The 24,726-nt window shown below is 43.0% G+C and overlaps 1 protein-coding gene across 1 annotated transcript in view; it reads left to right on the top strand.

Moving 5' to 3' along the window:
• TRPM3 (transient receptor potential cation channel subfamily M member 3) overlaps positions 1 to 24,726 on the top strand; it is a 783,591-nt gene that overhangs the window by 733,479 nt on the left and 25,386 nt on the right. The window contains exons 22-23 of the mRNA XM_069763506.1: positions 19,251 to 19,401; positions 24,102 to 24,301. Coding sequence (XP_069619607.1) covers positions 19,251 to 19,401; positions 24,102 to 24,301 — 351 coding nt within the window. The remainder of the gene's footprint in view (positions 1 to 19,250; positions 19,402 to 24,101; positions 24,302 to 24,726) is intronic.

The following is a 24,726-nucleotide window of genomic DNA, read 5'->3' on the forward strand; positions in this document are numbered from 1 at the left end:
ACTTTTGATCAGAGTCATTTAGATGTTTTGGGTTGTCATTATGATTTAAAAAGAGAAAACAGAGTAGTTTGATGACAAATGGCTTCACCCTTCCACTAACCATGAGTGGAGAAAAAGATGTTGTCATTCATATTCTCTGAAAAAAGGCCAAGAAAGCAATAATTCAGCAGGGGGATTTACAGTTTTGAGCACAACTGTATATGTACAGTCAGGGGTGTAACTGCAACAGGTGCAGAGGTTGCAGTCGCACCCGGGCCCTGGAGCCTGTGGGGCCCTTAAAGGTCCTTTGGCCTATAGAAAAAGACTATTGCTATTGAAGATTTAAAATATCTGGTGGCCCCATTGGAGCTTTCACATCGTGGCCCATGAGTTTCAAGTTTCGCCACTGTGTACAGTATATATATACAGTACAGACCAAAAGTTTGGACACACCTTCTCATTTAAAGATTTTTCTGTATTTTCATGACTATGAAAATTGTACTTTCACACTGAAGGCATCAAAACTATGAATTAACACATGTGGAATTATATACTTAACAAAAAAGTGTGAAACAATTGAAATTATGTCTTATATTCTAGGTTCTTCAAAGTAGCCACCTTTTTTGCTTTGATGACTGCTTTGCACACTCTTGGCATTCTCTTGATGAGCTTCAAGAGGTAGTCACCGGGAATGGTTTTCACTTCACAGGTGTGCCCTGTCAGGTTTAATAAGTGCAATTTCTTGCCTTACAAATGGGGTTGGGATCATCAGTTGGGTTGTGCAGAAGTCTGGTGGATACACATCTGATAGTCCTACTGAATAGACTGTTAGAATTTGTATTATGGCAAGAAAAAAGCAGCTAAGTAAAGAAAAATGAGTGGCCATCATTACTTAAAGAAATGAAGGGCAGTCCGTCTGAAAATTTGGGCAACAAGTGTCCCCGAGTGCAGTGGCAAAAACCATCAAGCGCTACAAAGAAACTGGCTCACATGAGGACCGCCCCAGGAAAGGAAGGCCAAGAGTCACCTCTGCTTCTGAGGATAAGTTTATCTGAGTCACGAGCCTCAGAAATCGCAGGTTAACAGCAGCTCAGATTAGAGACCAAGTCAATGCCACACAGAGTTCTAAATGCCACACAGAGTTCTAGCAGCAGGCACATCTCTACAACAACTGCTAAGAGGAGATTTTGTGAAGCAGGCCTTCATGGTAAAATAGCTGCTAGGAAACCACTGCTAAGGACAGGCAACAAGCAGAAGAACACAACAAATGGACATTAGACCAGTGGAAATCTGTGCTTTGGTCTGATGAGTCCAAATTTGAGATCTTTGGTTCCAACCACCGTATCTTTGTGCGACGCAGAAAAGGTGAATGGATGGACTCTACATGCCTGGTTCCCACCGTGAAGCATGGAGGAGGAGGTGTGATGGTATGGGGGTGCTTTGCTGGTGACACTGTTGGGGATTTAATCAAAATTGAAGGCATACTGAACCAGCATGGCTACCACAGCATCTTGCAGTGGCATGCTGTTCCATCCGGTTTAGTTGGACCACCATTTATTTTTTAACAGGACAATGACCCCAAACACACTTCCAGGCTGTGTAAGGGCTATTTGACCAAGAAGGAGAGTGATCGGGTGCTACGCCAGATGACCTGGTCTTCACATTCACCAGACCTGAACCCAATCAAGATGGTTTGGGGTGAGCTGGATCGCAGAGTAAAGGCAAAAGGGCCAACAAGTGCTAAGCAGCTCTGGGAACTCCTTCAAGATTATTGGACGTCCATTCCCGGTGACTACCTTTTGAAGCTCATCAAGAGAATGCCAAGAGTGTGCAAAGCAGTCATCAAAGCAAAAGGTGGCTACTTTGAAGAACCTAGCATATAAGACATAATTTCAGTTGTTTCACACTTTTTTGTTAAGTATATAATTCCACATGTGTTAATTCAAAGTTTTGATGTCTTCAGTATGAATGCACAATTTTCATAGTCATGAAAATACAGAAAAATCTTTAAATGAGAAGGTGTGTCCAAACTATTGGTCTGTACTGTATATATTTATTATTCATACCCTGTTAAGTTTTCCACATTTTTTCAATTTGCACTAGGAGTATTGAAGTTTTTTTATTTGAACTTTATGACATGCAAGCGGAAATTAGCAAGTATTTGTGAAGTGTAAAGGAAATGATACTTGGTTCTAATTATTTTACAAATATAAATCTGAAAATGAGATCAATAAAATCCACTTAGTGTGTAATGAAAAAAATGGCAGGGTATGAATACTTTTTCTAGGCATTGTGTATATATTCCACCTAGTATAAACTTGTGGAAGATGTGGAATGGAAGTAATTTTAATTTACTTATCTACTTACACTTAGATGTCAGTAAATAAAATGTTCAAGACCAGTGTATTTAGAAATATATTTAGATTTGTCTATTTTTGCCTCTTGGATAATGTCACTAAGAATGGCAATTTCTATTAATACAAATTCAGTATTTTGTGATATGCTATTAAAACCCTCAACAGACTGTACACATGTAGCATAACTATCTCCAAACATAGCATCGAAAAATCATGTGGTTTTTTTTAAAGCTTGTCAACATATACCGCTCAGCTTGGGAAATGTCGCGCAAAAAGGAGGCAGAAGAAAGGACATCTGAAAGTGGTTTTAAAATATCAGAATGACTTTTTATAAGTAATCATTTATTGAAAGTCCTTCTTGACCAAAGACTTTTGCAGAAAGTGATAGTCAAAACATCATTTGTGCAGTTTCGAAACGACTGTCACTGGCTTATTTTTAATTTTATAGAACATGTAAATCATAGAACAAAACAGTTTTTGATGTCTCAAAGAGAATAACCTCTTTCAAAAACGGCAACAGAAATGGCTCCATTTGTAAGTCTATCATCTCACATAGACAGCTCAGAAAAAGTACTTGCCCCTCACCAAATGTCTTTTATTTTTACTAATTTGTCACGTTTTTTCAGGATATCTAACTAAAACACCACATGAGTAAACAAAAAGAGCAACTATAAAATAATCAATCCCTTTATTCAAGATAAAAATGTATTCAAAACCTATATCACCAATGTGAAAAAGTAATTGTCACCAGCACAAACCTAATAATTTGTTATGCCACTAACAAATGCAATCAAACAATTGTGATAACGTGTAGAAAGTCTTTTTTGAGCACGTAGCCATAGCATCTTGGTGGGATTAACATGAGGACATTGACTCTGCAAAACCTAAATTTGGTTTCCATTTAGGCCAATCAGTGGTGGACATGCTTCTGTGCTTTGATCAGCTGTGTTACGTAACCCAATAGTGTTTGAGGTTTTGGTCACAGACTGTTAGGCAGACAGTATCCTTCTGGATTTTCCGACAGAGAACTGAATTTACATATTTCTGAAGAATTCACAGAATATTATCTCAAAAGACTTAAGAGTCACCTAACTGTTGGATGGAAGATGAAGTGATCTGCACCTTTTAAACTCTCCCATAGGTGCTATTTTTGTCTACTGTCTTTCGAATAATTTATATTGACCTTGTCTCATCTACTTAAATTGGTAAAATTGCAAATTGCTTGTAAAAACAAGAAACATGTCAATGCACCACTTATTAAAAATCTTATCCAGTGTCAAGAATGGAAGAATTTTTAATTTTATAGTTCACTGCTCATTGCCTAGTTTACTGGCAACCTCTGCAGTTTATCAGCAGTGGCTGTTCACCTTGGCAAGGAGTGCAGCGCCTGCAAGCTATTTGCTATCAAACTTGCAAGTGCTGCTCTGAAGTGGCCTGGTTCAGCATCCGAGCAGCCTAAGTGTCCCTATTTTCTCCAGTGCTACAGGAGGAAAAGCTGTCTAAATTTGCTATATCGGGGAGCACATAATTATGGCCAGTGGTGTAACCAAGCTGCTGAAATGAACTATCAATCATCAATTGCGCACATCTCCCTGGGAGGCACAAAACCAGAAAGGTAGAGGAGTGGTGCACTTCTGAAGACATAGTAGGAGAATACCCCTCTAACTGAGACAAATGAGGACTGTAGTTCTTTATATGATCATCTGGGTTCTTTTGTACCCTCCTGGATGTGACATTGATGTGCTTATGGTGAAATTTTGGTAGGCCAACCTCCCCAGGGTAGATACACCAGCATTCCAGTTTTCTCTGTAAGAACTTAATGGATCTCCTTGTGGTTCACTGGAGACCAAGAGCCTTAGCAATGACTTCATAACTCTTACCAACTCTTACCGCACAGGGATCCAAGAGGTAAGGTGGCCCACTTATACCTTCAAAGCAGATGGAATTATGTATTATGAGGAGCTATTAGACTGCAAAGGGCCAATATATTTTTGTTGCACAGGGAGCCTCTCCTCTGGCTGAGTCCACTTCTTCTGGGCAGCTAAAAAAAAGCTGATTGGTGGAGATGCCAGCTGTTGGACCCCCACAGACATGATGTTGATGATCTAACATAATAATAGGTTATGAGTATTGTAAGCTTGGAAACTACTTTTAATGTTCTTTAGATGTTTTTGTACCTGGAAAATTAGTATCAAAGTAATTTAGAAAAATTATTAATGGTACTTTCATTATTTTGTGGGGCATGTTCTTCTTGCCTTTGAGTGTTGCTCCCTGTTTATGATTGGTCAGCATCATACAGGGAGAAAAAGTACACGCCCCCAGTGAAAACTCTGATAACGTCCAATTGGACTTAAACACGGCTACCTCATTAGGTGCTAAATACTTTTATTGCTAATATCTTTGTGACTGAGAGGCGAAATAAAAATAAATGTGTTTTCTTCTGCTCTGCGGCCATTATTAAATTGTGTGTCCAGTTCAACGTGAGATATTTGGAGAAGGGTCCTCTTTAAAGGGGTTGTCCACTACTAGGACAATCCCTTCTTGAACTAAATGTTTGTCCCCGATAAAATAAAAAGACTATGCTCACCTCTCATGCTGATGCCGTTCCAGTGGTGTCAGCACTCCACTCGCTGTACTGGAGCTCTCATGTGGTGTTGTGACACGTGGTGCCTGGCACCCTATCAGTGCTGGTGTCACTGTCTTCTCCTGCAGTCCAGACTTCCTCTTCATGTCCAATGTATATGAAGGCAGAGACAGTGACACCAGCGCTGATTGGGCACCGGGCACCATGTGTTACAACACCGCACGAGAGCTCTGGATTGTGTGCTGACATGAGTGCTGACACTGCTGAAATGGCGACAGCATGGGAGGTGAGTATAGTTTTTTTTTATTTTATGGGGGCCAAATATATTGTTCAAGAAGGGGTTTTCCTAGTAGTTGACAACCCCTTTAAGTAAAAGAATGTCAGAAATTCATTAAATGCTGTTATATTGTAGTAAATCTGTTTTTCTAATGTGGTTGCATTTGTTACAGATAAAAACCTTGTGTATTTGAGAAATGTACAGTTCAGATATGGTATGCTAACAGTTGCATTTTTTGTTTTATCTTATATAGTACATAACTAAGCATGCACTTATGCTGACCTTCCATGACTTTTGGATATATATGTAAATGGATATATATACCCAACAGCTTCAACTCCCTACTAAGTCTGCTTTTTCCATTTCTACTCAGCATTTTAATACAGCTTCAAATATACAGTTTTTCATCAGTTCATTACATAATTTATGTGATTTTACCAAACCAAATGTTGAACCTGGCAGTAAAACACATAACTAAATCCATTGTGAACCATTACATCATTACTTACAAGGAGAACTAATCTCCATCCTTTGAAAAAAAAAAGAAAAGAAAAAATTCACATGTTGTTATAGTAAGCAATGAAATAGGAGAAGAATATGATATATTCAACCACTACAGATATGACAAAAGTAAGCATTATAGCAATCTTCCAGTATATTACATATATATTTTATATATTATTTTCTCTCAACAGTGTGTTCTATGTATTTGGGTAATATCATATATAAAGGAAAATGTTTTAATGTTTTTAATATTTATATGATTAACTCGAAACATGTGGTAAAGCATAAGTTCATCTTTGGTTCATCGAAGGTAAACATATGCCTATCATATAACTTCCACTGGACAAATCTGCTAATAGAGTGCAGAAACCATCATGAATCAACAAACAGAGGTTTCTATTGCAGCAAAAATATATTTTTAGTAGAGCATAGTCAGAGCAGCCATCAGGGCATTACTGCCTTTATTTTTGAATGGGGCTCTGTCAGCAGAAGTAAAGAGGGGGGCCCAGACCCAGTCCGGGCTCCCTTTCTTGTGCTTCTGCTCACCGGACCCCAGGGTATAATAATGTGGTGTGTGTAGGCACAGCAAGCCTTCTTTGGAGCTCCACAGAACAGCTGTGCAGCTACAAGGGAGTACCTTCACCTCTTCTGTGCTACAATGGGGGTGGCATGTACATGATGACATCATCGCGTATGCGTGTCACTCTCTAGGAGGACACTCGAAGTGGAGCTGTGCCTACCAGGGACCATGAGATGTAAGTATGAAAATGTTTTTCTTTCATAAAATGAATTAAATGGGTTTGGAGGAGCAAATGATGATGAATTGATTTACCATCCACCTCTCGTGTCTCCCCTTTTCCCCATAGTTTGTAAGCTTGCGAGCAGGGCCCTCACTCCTCTTGGTATCTATTTTGAACTGTGATTTCTGTTATGCTGTAATGTCTATTGTCTGTACAAGTCCCCTCTATAATTTGTAAAGCGCTGCGGAATATGTTGGCGCTATATAAATAAAAATTATTATTATATTATTATATTATTATAATTGAGGATGTGGGATGGGGGACAGTGAAAGATGTATTGAGGAGGGGGGCACAAATAATGCACTGGGGTGGGGGACAGCAAATGATCAATTGAGGCTTGGGGATAGGGGACATCAAATGATCAGTTGAGGCGGGACAGGGACAGCAAATGATGACTTGATGGTGGGGGGTGGCTAGAGTAAATTTTGATGAACCAGGGTAGAGGACAGCAAATGATGATTTGAGGGTGGGGATAGCAAATAATGCTGAATTGAGGGTAGGGGAGAACAAATGATAATGGATTGAGGGGGAGGAGAGTAAATGATGATGAATTGAGAGTGAGGGAAGCAAATGATAATGAATTGAGGGTGAGGAGGTGCGAAGAGAAAATCATATTGAATTGGGTGTGGGGGACAGCAAATCATCAATTGATGTTGGGGGACAGCAAATGATGAATTGAGGATAGGGACACCAAATGATCACTTGAAGCTTGGGTGGGGTGGGGAGAGTAAATAATGATGAATTGAGGGTGGAGTACAGCAAATAATGATTAATTGAGGGTGGGGTAGGTAGAGCAAATAATGGTGAATTGAGGGTGAGGGAGATCAAATGATGATTAATTGAGAGTGGAGCTATGGGGGAGAGTAAATTATGAATTGAGGGTGGGGTGGGAGAGAGAGAGGACATGACATAATAAAATTGGGGTGAATGGGGGTATGTAAATATAACGAATCGGGGGAGTGGGAGGTACAGAGTAGGAGGATTAAGGATGCAGGAGTGTGACTAGCAATGAATGGGGGGAAAAGCACAAGTTCTAATTAATTTATATATTTATTGGGTGGGGAAAGTGGCTACTTATAGTTAGTGGGGGTGCAGTGGTGGTTTACAATTTATATTTGGAACGGTGGGCTTCATAATAACTAAATATATATTAATGGTTGGTGCACGTCTGTATTCAGCTGTGTACCATAGTAGTTGGGGGAAAAAGTGGGAAATGTGCTCTGGAAGTGGTGCTATAGATAACTGTGTAATTTTCTGCAGAGATGGGTCCTGGCTCGAAAAAGTGATGGCGATCTGCGCTGGATGAAGAAGAAAAGCAAAGATAATGGACTCCAACTAGATATGACACCGGTGAGTCAATGTGTTACCTGTACACCTACATTATACACTCTATTCTATATACATAGCCCCTCTGTATAATGTCTCCTGTGATCACTGTATTATCTGTACACTGACACTATGTACAGAGCTCCTGTGCATAATGTCACCGGTGATCATTGTATTATCTGACTGTATACAGAGCTATCGTGTATAATGTCACTGGTAATCACTATATGATCTGTACACTGACACTACATACAGAGCTATTGTGTATAATATCACTGGTGATCCCTGTATTATATGTACACTGACATTCCTGACACAATACACTGCATATCTATGTACAGAGTTCCTGTGTATAATGTCACTGGTGATCCCTATATCACCTGTACCCTCTGTCAGGGTTGGCAGACCACACCAAATAAATATAATAATAACAATAAGGTGCATTCGCAACCATGGGTCCACCGTGCAGAGATGGAAACAGCTGCTCAGCAATGGCGGACACAAAATAGCAGTATCGCACCAAACACATGCGGGTTAACCGTCACCCGGTGTGTACTGCAGCAAGCTCTGTTACTTCATAGAAGCACTGTACCATAATATACTGACTCCATACCCTGTTAGCGGTCACAGGGCACAGCAGAGTTAGCGCAAGTGAGGTCACAAGACTCAGACCCTAGGAAGCGGGGATGAGAGTCTATCTAGACCCACTAAGCATGCGGCGTCGCACTAGCGATGCCTAAACAGTAACAAACTGAATAAATTTAGTGCACAGAATTCGCGCAGCGTCGCACTGGTGACCGCCACTAACCAACGCTAGCAAGTGGATTTAGCGCACAGGGTGCACACAGCATCACACTGGCGAATGCCACTAAAAGACGCTAACTATCATGTACTGTGCAGACTGAGCACATGGCAGCACACTGGCTATGCTACTACTAGGCACTGTCTCCTGCTCCAAACACCCAGACTCATTCACAACACGAGGGAAGGGGATAATTGAAGCTGTCACCAGTGACATACATGCTTGCACACACACCACAATTTCTGGATATCCTAGAGCAGCCGTGAGATCCTTTTATAGCTGCAGTCTCCCAGGACCTTGCTATTGGACCAATCCGATCTGCTTGAGGACCTGGGCATGTGACCTCCACCACCAATGAGTGGTCATCTCACGGACATGCTCAGAAGGCCAAAAGCAGGACTTAGTCCCAGGATCGTCTGCTCGCTGCTGACTAATGTTGGTTGCTATAGGTGGCCCCGGGGAGGCAGCAGCAACCAGACTCACAGCATTAGCCTGAGCAAGATGCTGGGAATGACGCCTCTGCTGAGCAGGATCTTCTGCAGCTGAGAAAGAATGGGAGACTGCAGAAGACATGGCTTGAGATACCCCTTGTGCAGAGAGAATGAGAGACCCTCATTCTCTCTTTAGAGGCCCGGATGGTATCCTGTGTGTGGTCCCAAATGTCACGGGCCTCCACCGCCAAGTCTGCCACACCTGAGTAGGTTGGCAACACAGGCATAGGCACAAGAACACGCGGATGCTACCATTATTAAGGAGGAAAGGGGTCTATTACGTGCAAACTCTGCCCTCGGTAGCAAGGATGCCCCGTCATCCTGTCTGGCAGAAACAAAATATCGCAAGTGTGTGACCAGGGTCTGGTTGGCCCTCTCTACCAACCCGATCATCTCAGGATGGTAAGCTGAGAAGAGGATTAGCTCAATGATGAGCAGACGACAAAGCTATCTCCAGAACCGAGAAGCAAACTGGGGACCCCAGTCACTGACTATTTTGTCAGGCATACCATGTAGGCGAAAAACATGTTTGATAGAAATGCCGCAAAAGCAGGTGCTGAAGGTACCCGTGGAAGAGGCACCAAGTGCACCATCTTAGAGAAATGGTCAGTGACCACACAGATGACGGAACAGTTGCGGGATTTGAGTAAACACCAACAGCAAAGTCCATCCCGACCATCTCCCAGGGGCTATCTGCCAAAGGCAGGGGATACAGTGGACCGCATGCCGCTGCCAGGAAAACCGATTTTTGGTGCAGGAGACACATACCCGAATATAGTCTCCGATGCAACGGGCCATATGCGGCCACCAATACGACCTCGTCAAGAGCTCAGATGTCCTCTTAGTCCCAAAATGTCCACCCACCTTGGACGAATGAGCCCAAGAGAGAACCTCCAGTTGCAAATTAGATGGAGCAAAAGTCTTACCCGGGGGCACAGACTCTAGCGAACTAGGGGCCACAGTTCTCAGGCTCAATAAGCTGAGGATCCTCTCCCTCCTCAGAAGAGACTACAGAACGGGAAAGAGCATTGGCATGAGAGTTCTTCTCCCCAGAAAGAAAGTGGAGGGTGAAGTTAAATCAGGAGAAGAACAGGGACCATCTGTCCTGGCGAGAATTTAACCACTGAGCCGGTTGTAAATACAAGAGGTTCTTGTGGTCGGTAAAAACTTGAAATGTGTAGCGAGCCCCCTGTAGGAGATGTCTCCACTCAGAAAATGCCAACTTCATAGCTAGCAACTCCCTTTCCCCAATAGAATAATTCCTCTCCGCCATTGAGAAAGTCTTGGAGAAGAAAAAACAAGGATGTTTTCGACCTTCAGCATCCTTCTGAAAGAAGACAGCTCCATCACCGATGGAAGAAGCATCCACCTCCATAATAAACAGGTTATCAACATCGGGGCGATGTAAAATGGGAGCTCTAGCGAAGTGTGACTTTATCTAGAGAAAAGCCTTGGAGACCTCCTGCGACCACAATTTGGGATTCACTCCTTTCTTGGTGAGGGAAACCAGAGGAGCTACCAAAGTTGAGAAGTGGGGAATAAACTGGCGATAGTAATTAATGAACCCCATAAAGCGCTGCACCACTTTAAGGGAATGGGGTTCTTGCCAGTTCATCACAGACTCCGGTTTGGCAGGATCCATGGCCAATCCCTGGGCCGAGATGATATAGCCCAGGAAAGGCAAGGATTCCTGCTCAAACACGCACTTCTCAAGCTTTGCATAGAGGGAGCTAGCCCGTAGGAGGTCGAAGACTTTGCAGACATCTCTCTGGTGGGAATCTATATCTGGAGAGTAGATGAGAATATCATCCAGATAGACTACGACCGAGGTGGATAACAGATCCCGGAAGATGTCATTCACAAAGTCTTGGAAAACGGCAGGCATTACAGAGCCTGAAACGCATCACCAGGTACTCATAGTGGCCATCCCGAGTGTTAAATGCCATCTTCCACTCTTCCCCCTCACGGATGCGTATCAGGTTATAGATGCCCCACAGATCTAGTTTAGTAAATACCCTTGCTCCCGGCAACCTATTGAAGAGCTCAGAAATTAAAGGAAGAGGGTGTTTATTCTTAACGGTTATAGCATTAAGACCCCTGAAGTCTATGCATGGACGTAACTCTCTGTTCTTCTTCTGCACAAAGAAGAAACCAGCCCCTGCAGGTGACACTGACTTCCTAATGATCCCTCTCACCAAATTCTCCTTGATATACTAGCGCATTGCCTCCATTTCCAGGAGAGATTACGGATAGACTCGACCCCAGGGAGGCTCTGCAACTGGCAAGAGTTGAATAGGACAGTCATAGGGGCGGTGAGGCAGAAGGGTCTCCACAGCTCTCTTGGAAAATACGTCCACATAGTACCAATAGTGTTTGGGAAGAGAGGATAGATCTACGGGCACTCCTGTAGTAGCCACCTGAACACACTCCCTCTGACATTTACCCTCACAAGACTCACTGTTAGAATCTGTTTTGTTTTGACCATCCGCCATCTTGTTGTGGTTTCCTGGCTGCTGGTCTTTTTCTCCTGGTGCTGGGTTGTCTTGGTCAGGTGATTGTATCACCCTATATTACCCAGCACCTGCCTGCCATTCCTTGCTGGACAACAGTGTTAATCCGCTAGAGTTCTGGCTAATTGCTTATACAGCTTTCTGTGTTTGATATTTTGCAGTTTTGGGATCTCTATTTCTGCTATCTTTTGTTTGTGTTTTCAGTTTGTTTCTGCAGCCTTCTCTGTGTTTCCTATTTGGAGGTGACCTGTTTTTTTGTACCCAGTCCTTAGATCTTTTAGGGACCTCCTTTCCCTTATCTATAAGTCTTCACAGAGTTTAGACTAGGATCATCGGTGGGTCTATTCACAAGGAATGGGTCGCCCACTCCATCGTAGGGTTTCAGCCTAGTCTTAGTGCAGGGTCAGCTTTCCCCATGTCTCCTAGTTCTGTGCTGCAGTTTCATAACACTCACTCCATCTCAATATTCTCTCAGAGGACCACTCAATATGGGGGGAATGATGACATAACCAAGGAACCCCAAGTAAGACCTTGTCAATACCCTTGGGTATGATTAATAGGGAGATTATCTCCTGATGTGCTGGAGACATTGTGAGACGTGAGTGGGATTGATGAGTGATCTGTGAGGGTAATGTTGACCCATTTACCACTCGGACAGTCACAGGCTTGGTGAGCAGCACCTGAGGTATTGCGTGCCGTTGGGCAAAGGCAGAAAACATGAAATTGCCCTCCGCCACAGAATCCCCACAAACCTCCACCCCGTGAGTAGACGGGCAAATAGTAAGTGTACCCTTAAAGGACAATTTGGAGGAATACACCACTGTGTCTAGTGAGCCTCCTTCTGTGGCCACTAGGCGCAGTCGTTTCCCGACCGCTGAGGACATTTGATGGCAAAATGTCCTGACTGCTGGCAAACATGACAGACCATAGGTACACGAGCAGTCTGGAGCTTAGGTCCCGCTCGAGAAACCTCCATGGCCTCGAGAGGCTTGGACGCCTGGGGTGGTGATTGCAGAGGCCTGGCAAAGTTAAGTGTCAGCCAAAACCTCTGCTGACACTGGGCTTCGCTGGGTGTACCGAAGATCGATAAGAGTGGAGACCGATATTAACTTCTCCAGTGTGGCTAGAATCTCCCTAGTGGCCAGAGCGTCCTTCACATGGTCAGCCAATCCTTTCCAAAAAACAGGAATGAGGACCTTATCCGGCCACTGCAGCTCAGATGCTAAAGTCCAGAAATGTATGGCAAAGTGACTGACCATGGAAGAGCCCTGTGTCAAGGCCAGCAGTTGGAGTGCCATATCATGGTTGACTCACGGCCCCAAGAAGACCTGCTTCAGAGCGTTCAGAAACTGTGAAGCACTCTGCACCACATGATCATCACGCTCCCACAGCGGTGTAGCCCACTCCAACGCCCTGTCCGACAGGAGTGAGATTATAATCCCCACTCTAGCCCACTCTGAGAGGAAACGTGCAGCCAGCAGCTCAAGGTGTATCGCACACTGGCTTATAAATCCCCTACATGACTTGCTATCACCTGAGAACATATCAGGCAGCGGGAGATGGGATAATGTCGGAACAGGGTTGGCAGCGGACATACGCTATGCAGCCTCACTAGCTGCCTGCCTGGCTACTGCGGTAACATCAACAGCTGAAGTTGTACGCTTGAGAGCCAACAACCTGCCCTCCAGCTGCTGGATGTACCGCTGCAGTTGCTACTCGTCCACCATTACTAGCCAGATGCTGGCGCTAGGATAATGTTAGAGTTGACGGAATGCACCAAATAAATATAATAATAACAATAAGATGTGTTCGCAACCCGGGGTCCACCGTGCAGAGATGGAAACTGCTGCTCGGCAATGGCAGACAAAAAATGGTGGTATCGCAGCAAACACACACGGGTTAACCATCACCCGGTGTGTACTGCAGTGAGCTCTGTTACTTCACAGAAGTGCGGTACCGTAGTATACGGACTCTGTACCCTGTTAGCGATCACAAGACTCAGCCCCTTGGAAGTGGGGGTGAGAGTCTAGCTAGACCCACTAAGTGCGCGGCGTCACACTAGCAAAGCCTAAACAGAACTAAACTGATTAAATTTAGCGCACAGAGTGCGCACAGCTTCGCACTGGTGATCGCCACTAACCAACTCTAACTTGCGGATTTAGCGCACAGGGTGCGCACGGCATCGCACTGGCTAACGCCACTAACAGACGCTAACTATCGTGTACTGTGCAGACTGAGCGCACGGCAGCACACTGGCTATGCCACTACTAGGTGCTTTCTCCTGCTCCAAACACCCAGACTCATTCACAACATGAAGGAAGGGGATAATTAGAAGCTGTCAACAGAGACATACATGCTTGCACACACACCACGATTTTTGGATATCCTAGCGTACGACCGTGCGGCCATGAGATCCGTTTATAGCTGCAGTCTTCCAGGACCGTGCTAATGGACCAATCCGAGCTGCGTGAGGACCTGGGCATGTGAACTCCGACCACCAATGAGTGGTCATCTCACGGACATGCTCAGAAGGCAGGACATAGTCCCAGGATAGTCTGCTCGTCGCTGACTAATGCTGGTTGCTATATCTGGCGCCGGGCAGGCAGCAGAAACCAGATGCACAGAATTAGCCTGAGCAAAATGCTGGGAATTACGTCTCTGCTGAGCAGGATCTTCTGCGGCTGAGAAAGAATGGGAGACCGCAGAAGACATGGCTTGAGATTCCCCCAGTGCAGAGGCAGGATCTCGAAGAATAACACACTCACACTATATACAGAGCTCCTATATATGAAGTCACTGGTGAGTCAGAGTGTTACATATATACTGACACTCTACACTATGTAGCATATACTGTACGGAGCTCATGTGTATAATGTCACTGGTGAGTCAGTGTGCTACCAGTACACTGACACTATACACTGTATATAGTTGTACAGAGCTCCTGAGCATTATGTCACTGGTGATTCCTGTATTACCTCTACACTGACACTATATACAGAGCTCCTGTGTATAATATCACTGGTGATCACTTTATTACCTGTACACTAGGAAAAGGAGGGAAAGGGGATTGTGAATAAAAATTAACCTTTATTATAAATCATGAGTTAGAATGGCAAATTTTAAATGAATTACCATACATCATAAAGATGTATATTGGATCGCAGTGTGTGACTTGTTATTTTATAAGCTCCACTTTGATCCACTAGATCCCAAGTGATTCAGTCTCAGAGTTATAAGAAAGTTAAATTAAGAAATGAGGTCCCAGTCACTGACCCTATAATTAAGAGCTGGATTCCAATTTCATCTATGGCCACTCAGATACTCTAATGGTTTGATGTTAATAACACCATTATTAGACGACACTCCATATATATTATATGTGTCGCATCATTACAACACGGCGGGTGCCAGGGGAGCAGCGGTACAGTAAGCACTGTTCCTGGGTGCCGGGTGCTGAAAACGATTCTCATCATAGTCCCCTGCTCTGCCAGTGATCAGCATGAGCAGGGGAGAATGATAAGAGTTGTATTCAAGTGAGAACAATGACAGCAGGCGATGGCTTTTGGGACTATTACGCCCATCATCTGCTGCCGCTAGTGACAGTAGAATCGACTGATGGGCGTATTTATCAGCCAGCTCCTACACTATAAATAAATAGATAAATGAAAAACCTGGCGTGGATTCCCCTGTATTTTTGATAACCAGCCAGGCAAAACTCACCCCTAAGCTGTTAGCTTCAGCAAGGATTGTTATCAAGAATAGAAGGGTCCCCTTATTTTTAATTATTTACATAATGGAGGGGATGGCATGGGGTCCCCTCCATTTTTGACAACCAGCCTTGCTAAAGCTGACAGCTGGTGGCTGGTATTCTCAAGCTGCTAAGGGGCCATTGATATTGACCCCCAGTCTAAAAATAGCAGCCCGCAGGTGCCCAGAAAAGGTGCATCTGCCACATGTCTAGTGGTAGTATATGGAGTTGACTCAGGAGTTGAGCCTAAACCATACCCTGCAGATGCTGGCTTTGTCATGCAGACGGCATCTTCCTGTAACAGCAATGACGGAGTTAGCACCAATCGTTGATGTTTAATGATAGCCTGCATCTTCCCCCGCAACACTATCTCAGTATACCAATAGGTTGTTAAGGCAGATGGCACACTATTTGCCAACTTACTCCTCTTGTAATGGCAGGCCTATACTTGAGCTTTACAGAAGAATGCAATTTGACTACGTGCTGTATTATAACAGTGATGTAGTATATAGAACAAGCGATTGCATGTTTAAAACCCCTAAGAGAACAAAAAAATAAAGAAAATAATACAGAAGATTAGAAACAAAAGAAAAATTACATTTAATCCCCATGACTTTTTTTAAAAGATATTAAAAAAATACTGCCACTACTGTGAAGGTCCAATTTATCAAAACAGGAGTTGGTGCAAATTTATGCGCATAACCCATTGCATCGGCTGGAATACCACCTCTTACCTACCTAATGCTGAAGCTCTTCCTTTGATTAGCAAGGCTGGGGAGACATCTCATGTGCGACACTCTGCAAAAATGACATCGCTCAAGGCTGGCTTATCAGAAGAGGAGCTGTTGGCAGGTAAGAGGCAGTACTCCGCCTTCGTGTATAACTCTTGAAAGAAGGGCATGAAAATACGAAATTGCAAAAAGGAAAAATCACTCAATCTGAAAGGGGTTAAAGGCTGTATGCTTGGGAAGGGTGATGTTATTTATCCAATCCAAAGGGCATATACAGTAATGGCCAAAAGTGATGGCACTCTTGAAATTGTTCCAGAAAATTTACTATTTCTCCCATAAAATTATTGCTATTACATACAGTATATTTTGGTATACACATGTTTATTTGCCTTGTGTGTATTGGAACAATGCAAAAAAACAGAGAAAAAAAGCAAATTAGACATAATTTCACACAAAATAGCCAAACTGGGAGGGACAAAATTGTTGGCACCCTCAACTTAATATCTGGCTGCACATCCTTTGGAATAAATAAGTGCTATCGATCGTTTTATATGACCATCAACAAGTTTCTTACACCTCTGAACTGGAATTTTGGACCACTCTTATTTTGCAAACTGCTCCAGGTCTTTCATATTTGAAGGGTTCCTTCTCCTAACAGCAATTTTAAGATATGTCCACAGGTGTTCAATGAAATTTAGATCCAGACTCATTGCTGGCCACTTCAGAGCTCCCCAGCACGTTGTTTCCATGCATTTCTGGGTGCTTCTTGAAATGTTTGGGGTCATTGTCCTGCTGGAAGACCCATGGACCCTAGGATGCAAACCTAGCTTTCTGACACTGGGCACTACATTGCAACCCAAAAATCCTTTGGTACTCTTCAGATAACAACCCCAAGACATCTTAGAACCTCCACCATATTTGATTGTAGGTACTGTGCTCTTTTTTTTTGTAGGACTGCAGTCTAGATTTGTTATGTCAGCAGTGGCGTCCTCCCAAGTCTCCTGCCATAGCGTCTCATTTCATTCTAATGTAGATGGATAGTTTGTTCTGACACTGATGCACTGAGCCTGGAGGACAGCTTGAATTTATTTGGAACTCAATTGATGTTGCTTATTCACCATCCAGACTATTGTTTCATCAATTTTTCTCTGCCGTCCATGTCCGTCGAGACTAGCTACAGTTCCATGGTTTGTAAACTTCTTGATTTTGTTGCGCACCATGGACATAGGCACATCAAGATCTCTGGAGATGGACTTGTAACCTTGAGATTGCTGATATTTTTCAACAATTTTGCTTCTCAAGTCCTCAGACAGTTATCTTTTCCTCTTTCTGTTCTCCATGCTTAGTGTGGCACATTCAGACATACACAGCAAAGATTTAGTCAACTTCTTCCCTTTTTATTAGGCTTCAGGTGTGATTTTCATATTACCCAGACCTGTTACTTGTCACAGATAAGTTTGAAGCGTGTACTTGAAACAAATTTGTTTACCCACAATTCAGGAAATGTGCCAACAATTTTGTCCTGCCCATTTTGGAGGTTTTGTGTGAAATTATTTTTTTCTCAGTTGTTTGTGCTGTTCCAATACTCAAAAATGAAATAAACTTGTGTATACAATTATTTTCTGGGAGAAATACTTCATTTACTGGAGCTATTTCAAGGGTGCCGACACTTTCGGCCAATACTGCATGCACTAAGCTGCAGAGGACACTCTGTTTCTTAGTTTGTATTGTGAAGTCACTAAGAGAAACTAGATTTTAAATAAAAGTAGAGGTTTTAAATTGGGCACAGGATCTACCACAACCATTGCTTTGCCATAAAGTTTTCCAGCAAAAAAACAACTAAAAGATTACTATTATCTTGTGGTTAAAACAACAAACCAACACCTCTAAGTACATCATACCGTTAAAATAATCCTGTAAAATAAATGGTTACAGAGACAGCAAGTTCTATAAATATGCTGATAGAATTTTTTTTTTATTTCTTAAGTTTTGTGATTCCAAAGGAAGATGGACGGGGTTATAGTAAGGAAAAATATTGTGACTTGTTAACCAAGTTTGGAATTGTGTAATTTTTGTATGTTATACCTAAATTCTGAATGACTTGATATGCACACAGTATTGTAAGTCTCCAATTGATTTGTAAAATTTGTTGCAATTCTATTGATGGGATTTTTTTTTCAAAACCTGGAGACCTGTTAAAAAAAGAATACTTACCTACAGTACTTACTGTTAAGTTCTTCCTCTCTCCACTTCCATCCGTGTCTCATGGCCATATTATATGACTAGATCTCAGTGACGTGTTGTCCATAATGATGTTTCGGCAAGTGACTCTTAGTTCCAAACATATTGGATGACAAGATCGGGTGACTTTGTCATGAGTTCACAAGGCAAAGGTAGTGAGGTCCTCAGGTATGATATATGTAGTGGATGCCAGGGGGACACTAAAAAGGCACTCTTCCCTGGTCAGAAGCCTAAATAGCCAGGCACTGAGAAGAATCACTATTGGTCACTGTGATCTAGTCAGAAGACATGCATGTTGGAAATCCATGGTTAGGAAGATAAGTAGTGTTCTAACAGTAAGTACATAAAAATACTTTTTTTTTTTATTTGCTACATGTTCCAGAGGGTCCTTTTAGGTGAAATCTAAAAAGAATATGCACCATTAAATAAAGAGTACAGCACAGAACGGTCTTCTTACCTCCAGAAATACAACTGGGATCAAATATTCTACACTCTGAAGTGACTGATTGTACATGTTTGTAGGATATGAGAATTATGGCAATGTCCTCTTTCATGCTAGATCGGGTGTATGTAAGCAAGAATATTTATCGATGTAGAGATGGAAACATATTGCTGTCTGCTGGAGAAATCCCATTTATTTTAGATTATCCCATGAGATGTCTGTCATGGTGAATACTGATTTTCTTCATATAAGTCACTGCCTCTCATACATTCCATTCAGGAGGTGGCCATCTACAGTGTCATCTCCGAGTCTGAGCTGTAAATAAATGTGACTAGTGCATGAATACAGCATGTAAGCCTTGCTATCAGTTTGGGACTTCATTCCCCAGAATATTTTCTTCCGCCTGATTGGACAAGACACTATAAATCTAAGACTGACTCTGTTATAATTCCTTTTAGCTCCCTGCGGATATAATGAGACTACCGAAGATGGGAAAATAGTTCAGCTTCCTCCATGCAAGACGGGAGCATGGATCGTCCCTGCAATCATGGCTTGTTACCTATTAGTGGCCAATATTCTTCTGGTAAACCTCCTCATAGCAGTATTCAAGTAAGTCCATAATTCTCTAATATTGTCCTGTACTTCAAGGATTTATCCACCTTTGGGGACAATTTTTTAGTTTTTTCTTAAATGCATGTATTTGAGACTGAAAATCATATTTGCTGTTGAGTTTATTAAAAATATTGCACCGCTGTCCTTTTATAGATTCTTTGTTGCGCTGTCTATTGCTGGCTGATGAAGGAATTAGTGAGAATCTGTTACTGCCCTCATTCTGACGGTCTGACTGGAGAGTTTTCAACTCTGTTATCTGTCTTTTCCTGAGCTCCCCTCAGCTGATTTATAGCCACAAACTACATTAAAATTGAACCTATGAAAGCAAAACAGTGACATTTTTTTAATAAATCCCCAAATTGACTTTTTTTTGCCCCAAATGCATGCATTTAAGTAGAATAAATGTCCCCAAAGATGGACAAACTCTTTAACCCCTTCACTACCCAACCTATTTTCACCTTCCTGATCAGTTAAATTTTTCAATTCTGACTACTGTCACTTTATGAGGTCATAACTCTGGAACGCTTCAATGGATCCCAGTAATTCTCAGACTGATTTTTTGTGTCATGTTCAAAGTAGTGGTGAATTTACGTCGATATGATTTGTGTTCATATTCATGAAAATATTGAAACTGTGACAAAAAAGTAAACATTTTTTAAACTTTAAAGACGTTGTCCACTGCTCATATCCCTCACTTGGCCCTGATAAAATAATAAAGCTTATACTCACCACCTGTGCTGGCTCCATTCCCGCAATGTCAACACTCGTGCACTGTTGTAACACGTGACCCCAGCGCTCTCGTGCAGTTGCATGACTCGTGGTGCCCAATGCTCACTCAGCGCTGGCATCACTGTTCTCGCCTACTTTCGAATTGAGCATGAAGAAGAAGTCAGAGATCTGCTGCGATCCAGACTTCCTCTTCATGTTCGATTTGTCCAAAGGCAGGGACAGTGACACCAGCACAGATTGACGCTGGAGTCATGTGTCACAACAACACATGGCAGCCCCGGGTAGAGTGAGTGCCGACACCGCAGGAACTGCAGCGGCACGGCAGGTGAGTATAAGTTTATTATTTTATGAAGGCCAAAAATTTTCATCAAGAAGGGGTGGTCCCAGTAGTGGACAGCCCATTTCAATTTTTACGCTCATAATTATGAGCAGGACATGCTCAGATTATAAGAGAATGGCTTAACGATAGATGCTACTGTGTATGCACCACCGACGGTGCCAATTTTTGAAGGAAAAAAAAATTAGCTGCAGCAAAATGGCACCAGCGCTTGGCACAGTAGCATCAATCGGCATGAGATAAATGCTACTGCACATGTGTTTCCGCTATTTTGTTGGAGCAAAAAAAAAAATCGGCTCCAGCAAAATGGCGGTGGTGCATGCACAGCAGCATCTATGCATAAGGGAAGAAGTTGACTTAATCTTTGCTTTGTGTGTCTGTATGTACCACACTAAACAAAGAGAACAGAAAGAGAAGAGAAAAGTCTGAAGAATTGAGAACCAAAATTATTGAAAAGTATCAACAATCTCAAGGGTTATAAGCCCATCTCCAGAAATCTTGATGTTCTTTTGTCAAAAGGTTTGGTAAAGGGTCGATAGTGACTTGTAGGATTGCTACTTCCAATAGGTGGCACTAGAGTTCAAGTGCACTGCTATTTTGAGGTCTAGCCACAGATTTTCAATGATGTTCAAATCAGGGGACTGTGAGGACCATGGTAAAACCTTCAGCTTGTGCATTTTGAGGTCGTCTATTGTGGATTTTCACATGTTCTTAGGATCATTATCCATTTGTAGATGCCATCTTCTATTCATATTCAGCTTTTTTGCAGTTAGTGTTATGTTTGCATCAAGAATTTTGTTGAAATTTCATTGAATTACTTTTTCTTCTACCTGTGAAATGTTCCCCATGCCATTGGCTGCAACACAACTCCAAAGCATGATTACTTTGATGCTTAATGGTGGCAAGATGTTCTTTTCTTGAAATCCTGTGCCCTTTTTCTCCACACATACCTTTGATCAATGTGGCTCAAGAGTTCTATTTTATTCAATTTTAACCTCATTGGTCCACAACTCCAGAGTCTGTACACAATATTCCTCCCATATTGTCTCCTAACACATTTCCCCCTCCCTCTTTTCCTGTATTGTCTTCTAAAGCCCCCGTCACACAAAGCGAGATCGCTGCTGAGTCACAAGTTTTGTGACGCAACAGCGACCTCAGTAGCGATCTCGCTATGTGTGACACGTAGCAGCGACCAGGCCCCTGCTGTGAGATCGCTGGTCGTGTCAGAATGGCCTGGACCTTTTTTTGATCGTTGAGGTCCCGCTGGGTAGCACACATCGCTGTGTTTGACACCTTACCAACGGCCTCGTTGACAGGACTTCCCTCATTGAGGTCTGAATCATCATGAAATAGCTGCCATGTGACATCGTTGTACAGGTCGCTACAGGTCGCCGCATCGCTGCTGCGTCGTTGGGGAGATCTCACTGTTTGACATCTCACCAGCGACCACATAGCGACGCAGCAACGATCCCTGACAGGTCGTATCGTTGTCGGGATCGCTTTAGCGTCGCTAAGTGTAACGGGGCCTTTACTCATTCCCTCTCCCTCCTAATAATGTCTCTTCACATATACCTTTCCCCCTATGCTGTCTCCTCACACAGTTCCCTGTCTGATCAAACTCCATCTCTCGCCCTCCCTCCCCTCTCACCCATACACTCCCATCACACGCATACTCTCTTTTCACAAGATTCCACATGGTAATAAAGCTTCAGTCTCTTCAGCTTCTTTGCAGCGTTTACCATACCAATGTTCAGCGCCTATGCAGCGCAGGTGAGTGATGCCAACAGCGTGGTCAGATGACCTGATCATAATGCTGACGTCAACCTAACCTGGAAGTGCCAGCGGTCAGGGCTTCAATTGTGCTCACTCCTAAAAGACATGAGTATAGTTGAAAGCTGGGAGTCGATATCTTACACCTTCTATGAAACGACTATCAGCTTGACAGCCAGCTCAGAGAATGTCTGAATCCTACTCCGAGACGAGTGGAAGAATGCAGCCACCTTAAGGTACCGTCACACTAGACGATATCGCTAGCGATCCGTGACGTTGCAGCGTCCTCGCTAGCGATATCGTCCAGTGTGAGAGGCAGCAGCGATCAGGCCCCTGCTGTGCTGTCGCTGGTCGGGGAAGAAAGTCCAGAACTTTATTTGGTCGCTGGACTCCCCGCAGACATCGCTGAATCAGCGTGTGTGACACCGATTCAGCGATGTCTTCACTGGTAACCAGGGTAAACATCGGGTAACTAAGCGCAGGGCCGCGCTTAGTAACCCGATGTTTACCCTGGTTACCATCCTAAAAATAAAAAAAACAAACACTACATACTTACCTACAGCCGTCTGTCCTCCAGCGCTGTGCTCTGCTCTCCTCCTGTACTGGCTGTGAGCGTCGGTCAGCCGGAAAGCAGAGCGGTGACGTCACCGCTCTGCTTTCCGGCCGCTGTGCTCACACAGACAGTACAGGAGGAGTGCAGAGCACAGCGCTGGAGGACAGACGGCTGTAGGTAAGTATGTACTGTTTGTTTTTTTTTACTTTTAGGATGGTAACCAGGGTAAACATCGGGTTACTAAGCGCGGCCCTGCGCTTAGTTACCCGATGTTTACCCTGGTTACCGGCATTGTTGGTCGCTGGAGAGCGGTCTGTCTGACAGCTCTCCAGCGACCAAACAGCGACGCTGCAGCGATCCGGATCGTTGTCGGTATCGCTGCAGCGTCGCTAAGTATGACGGTACCTTTAGAGAGCCAAATCAGATATCCCAACAGCGCCCTCCTGCTATCTATGCCCCAGGGCTTCCACACACATTTCTTGCTCATTCTATTAACAACTCTATTTTATTGGTTGAAGTGCCACTGTTGGTGAGCAAGTGCCACTGTTGTCCATCCTCTACTATAATCTTTTCCCTCATATTGGCCTCATGTGCCTCTGTATTCTGTACTTAGAAGGTACATTGTTTTGCTGAGTGCATGCACTCCAAAATCTATTTTAAGGGTATGTACATTGTCTGCGGATTTTTCCGCACCTGTTTTTGTAAATCCGCAGGTAAACCGCACTGCGGAATTACCGCGGATTTACTGCAGTTTTTGTGCGGATTCCACCTGCGGTTTTACACCTGCGGATTCCTATTATGGAGGTATAAACCGCAGCGGAATCCGCTCAAAGAATTGACATGCTACGGAATGTAAACCCCTGCGTTTCCGCACATTTTTTTCCACAGCATGTGCACTGCGGATTTTGTTTTCCATAGGTTTACATGGTACTGTAAACTCATGGAAAACAGCTGCAGATCCGCAGCGTCAAAACCCTAAGTCAGCCTAATGTCTGGAGTGACTGAAAATGAAGTCCTTGCAGCTTACTCCAAGGTTTCCCACTGTTCATGAGCTATTCCAAGCAGTAATATGCTTTGGAATAACTATCCATACTAGCGCCTTATATTTGTACAGGATGACCATTATGCATTCTCATTTCAAATTTGTATTCCAAATTTTAAATAAAACTGTATAATACTACTCATGATTCAAAAAGTTTAATTTGCCTGCATAAATGTGTGTGTTGATTGATTATGTATGTGCATTGATTTTCTTGTGGTTACCACAAACTTCTCAATGTGGAATATGTCTCTTGTGTTTCTTTCCAGTAACACGTTCTTTGAAGTCAAGTCCATCTCAAACCAGGTTTGGAAATTCCAGCGATACCAGCTGATAATGACATATCATGAAAGGCCTGTCTTGCCACCTCCTTTAACTATTTTTAGCCATTTCACTATGATTTGCAAACACCTTTGTTGTCGATGGAGGAAACATGAAAGTGACCAAGATGAAAGAGACTATGGATTAAGTAAGACTGGCACCATATGCCACATACAGACATGTACTGTTTATATAGCAATAATGGAAAACATAGAAATGCTGTAAAGCCTTCAGAAAATATTATCGAATTGCTGAGGAATAGAAAATATGGATTAGTAACAGGATGTGAGGGTATTGCTGTTAATATTATATTTTTATTATTTTATGAAGAATACATCTGAACCTAATCTACCAAATCATAATATGTACTTTCCTATAAGCATCTACTGTACATCGCAATGTTCTTATCAGTTAGCACTCGGTCCATTGTTATACTATGGGACAGTGAAGATCAGTGGTTTTTACTCATGCTTATTCGGTATCAGAAGAAAATCAAAGCAAGCTACGATTTGCAACACAAATCGGATGTCACACACCCATTCATGTTTATGGGTGCGTGGGAAACATAGGACT

This window comes from Ranitomeya imitator, chromosome 1, assembly GCF_032444005.1.
Source record: "Ranitomeya imitator isolate aRanImi1 chromosome 1, aRanImi1.pri, whole genome shotgun sequence".
NCBI lineage: Eukaryota > Metazoa > Chordata > Amphibia > Anura > Dendrobatidae > Ranitomeya > Ranitomeya imitator.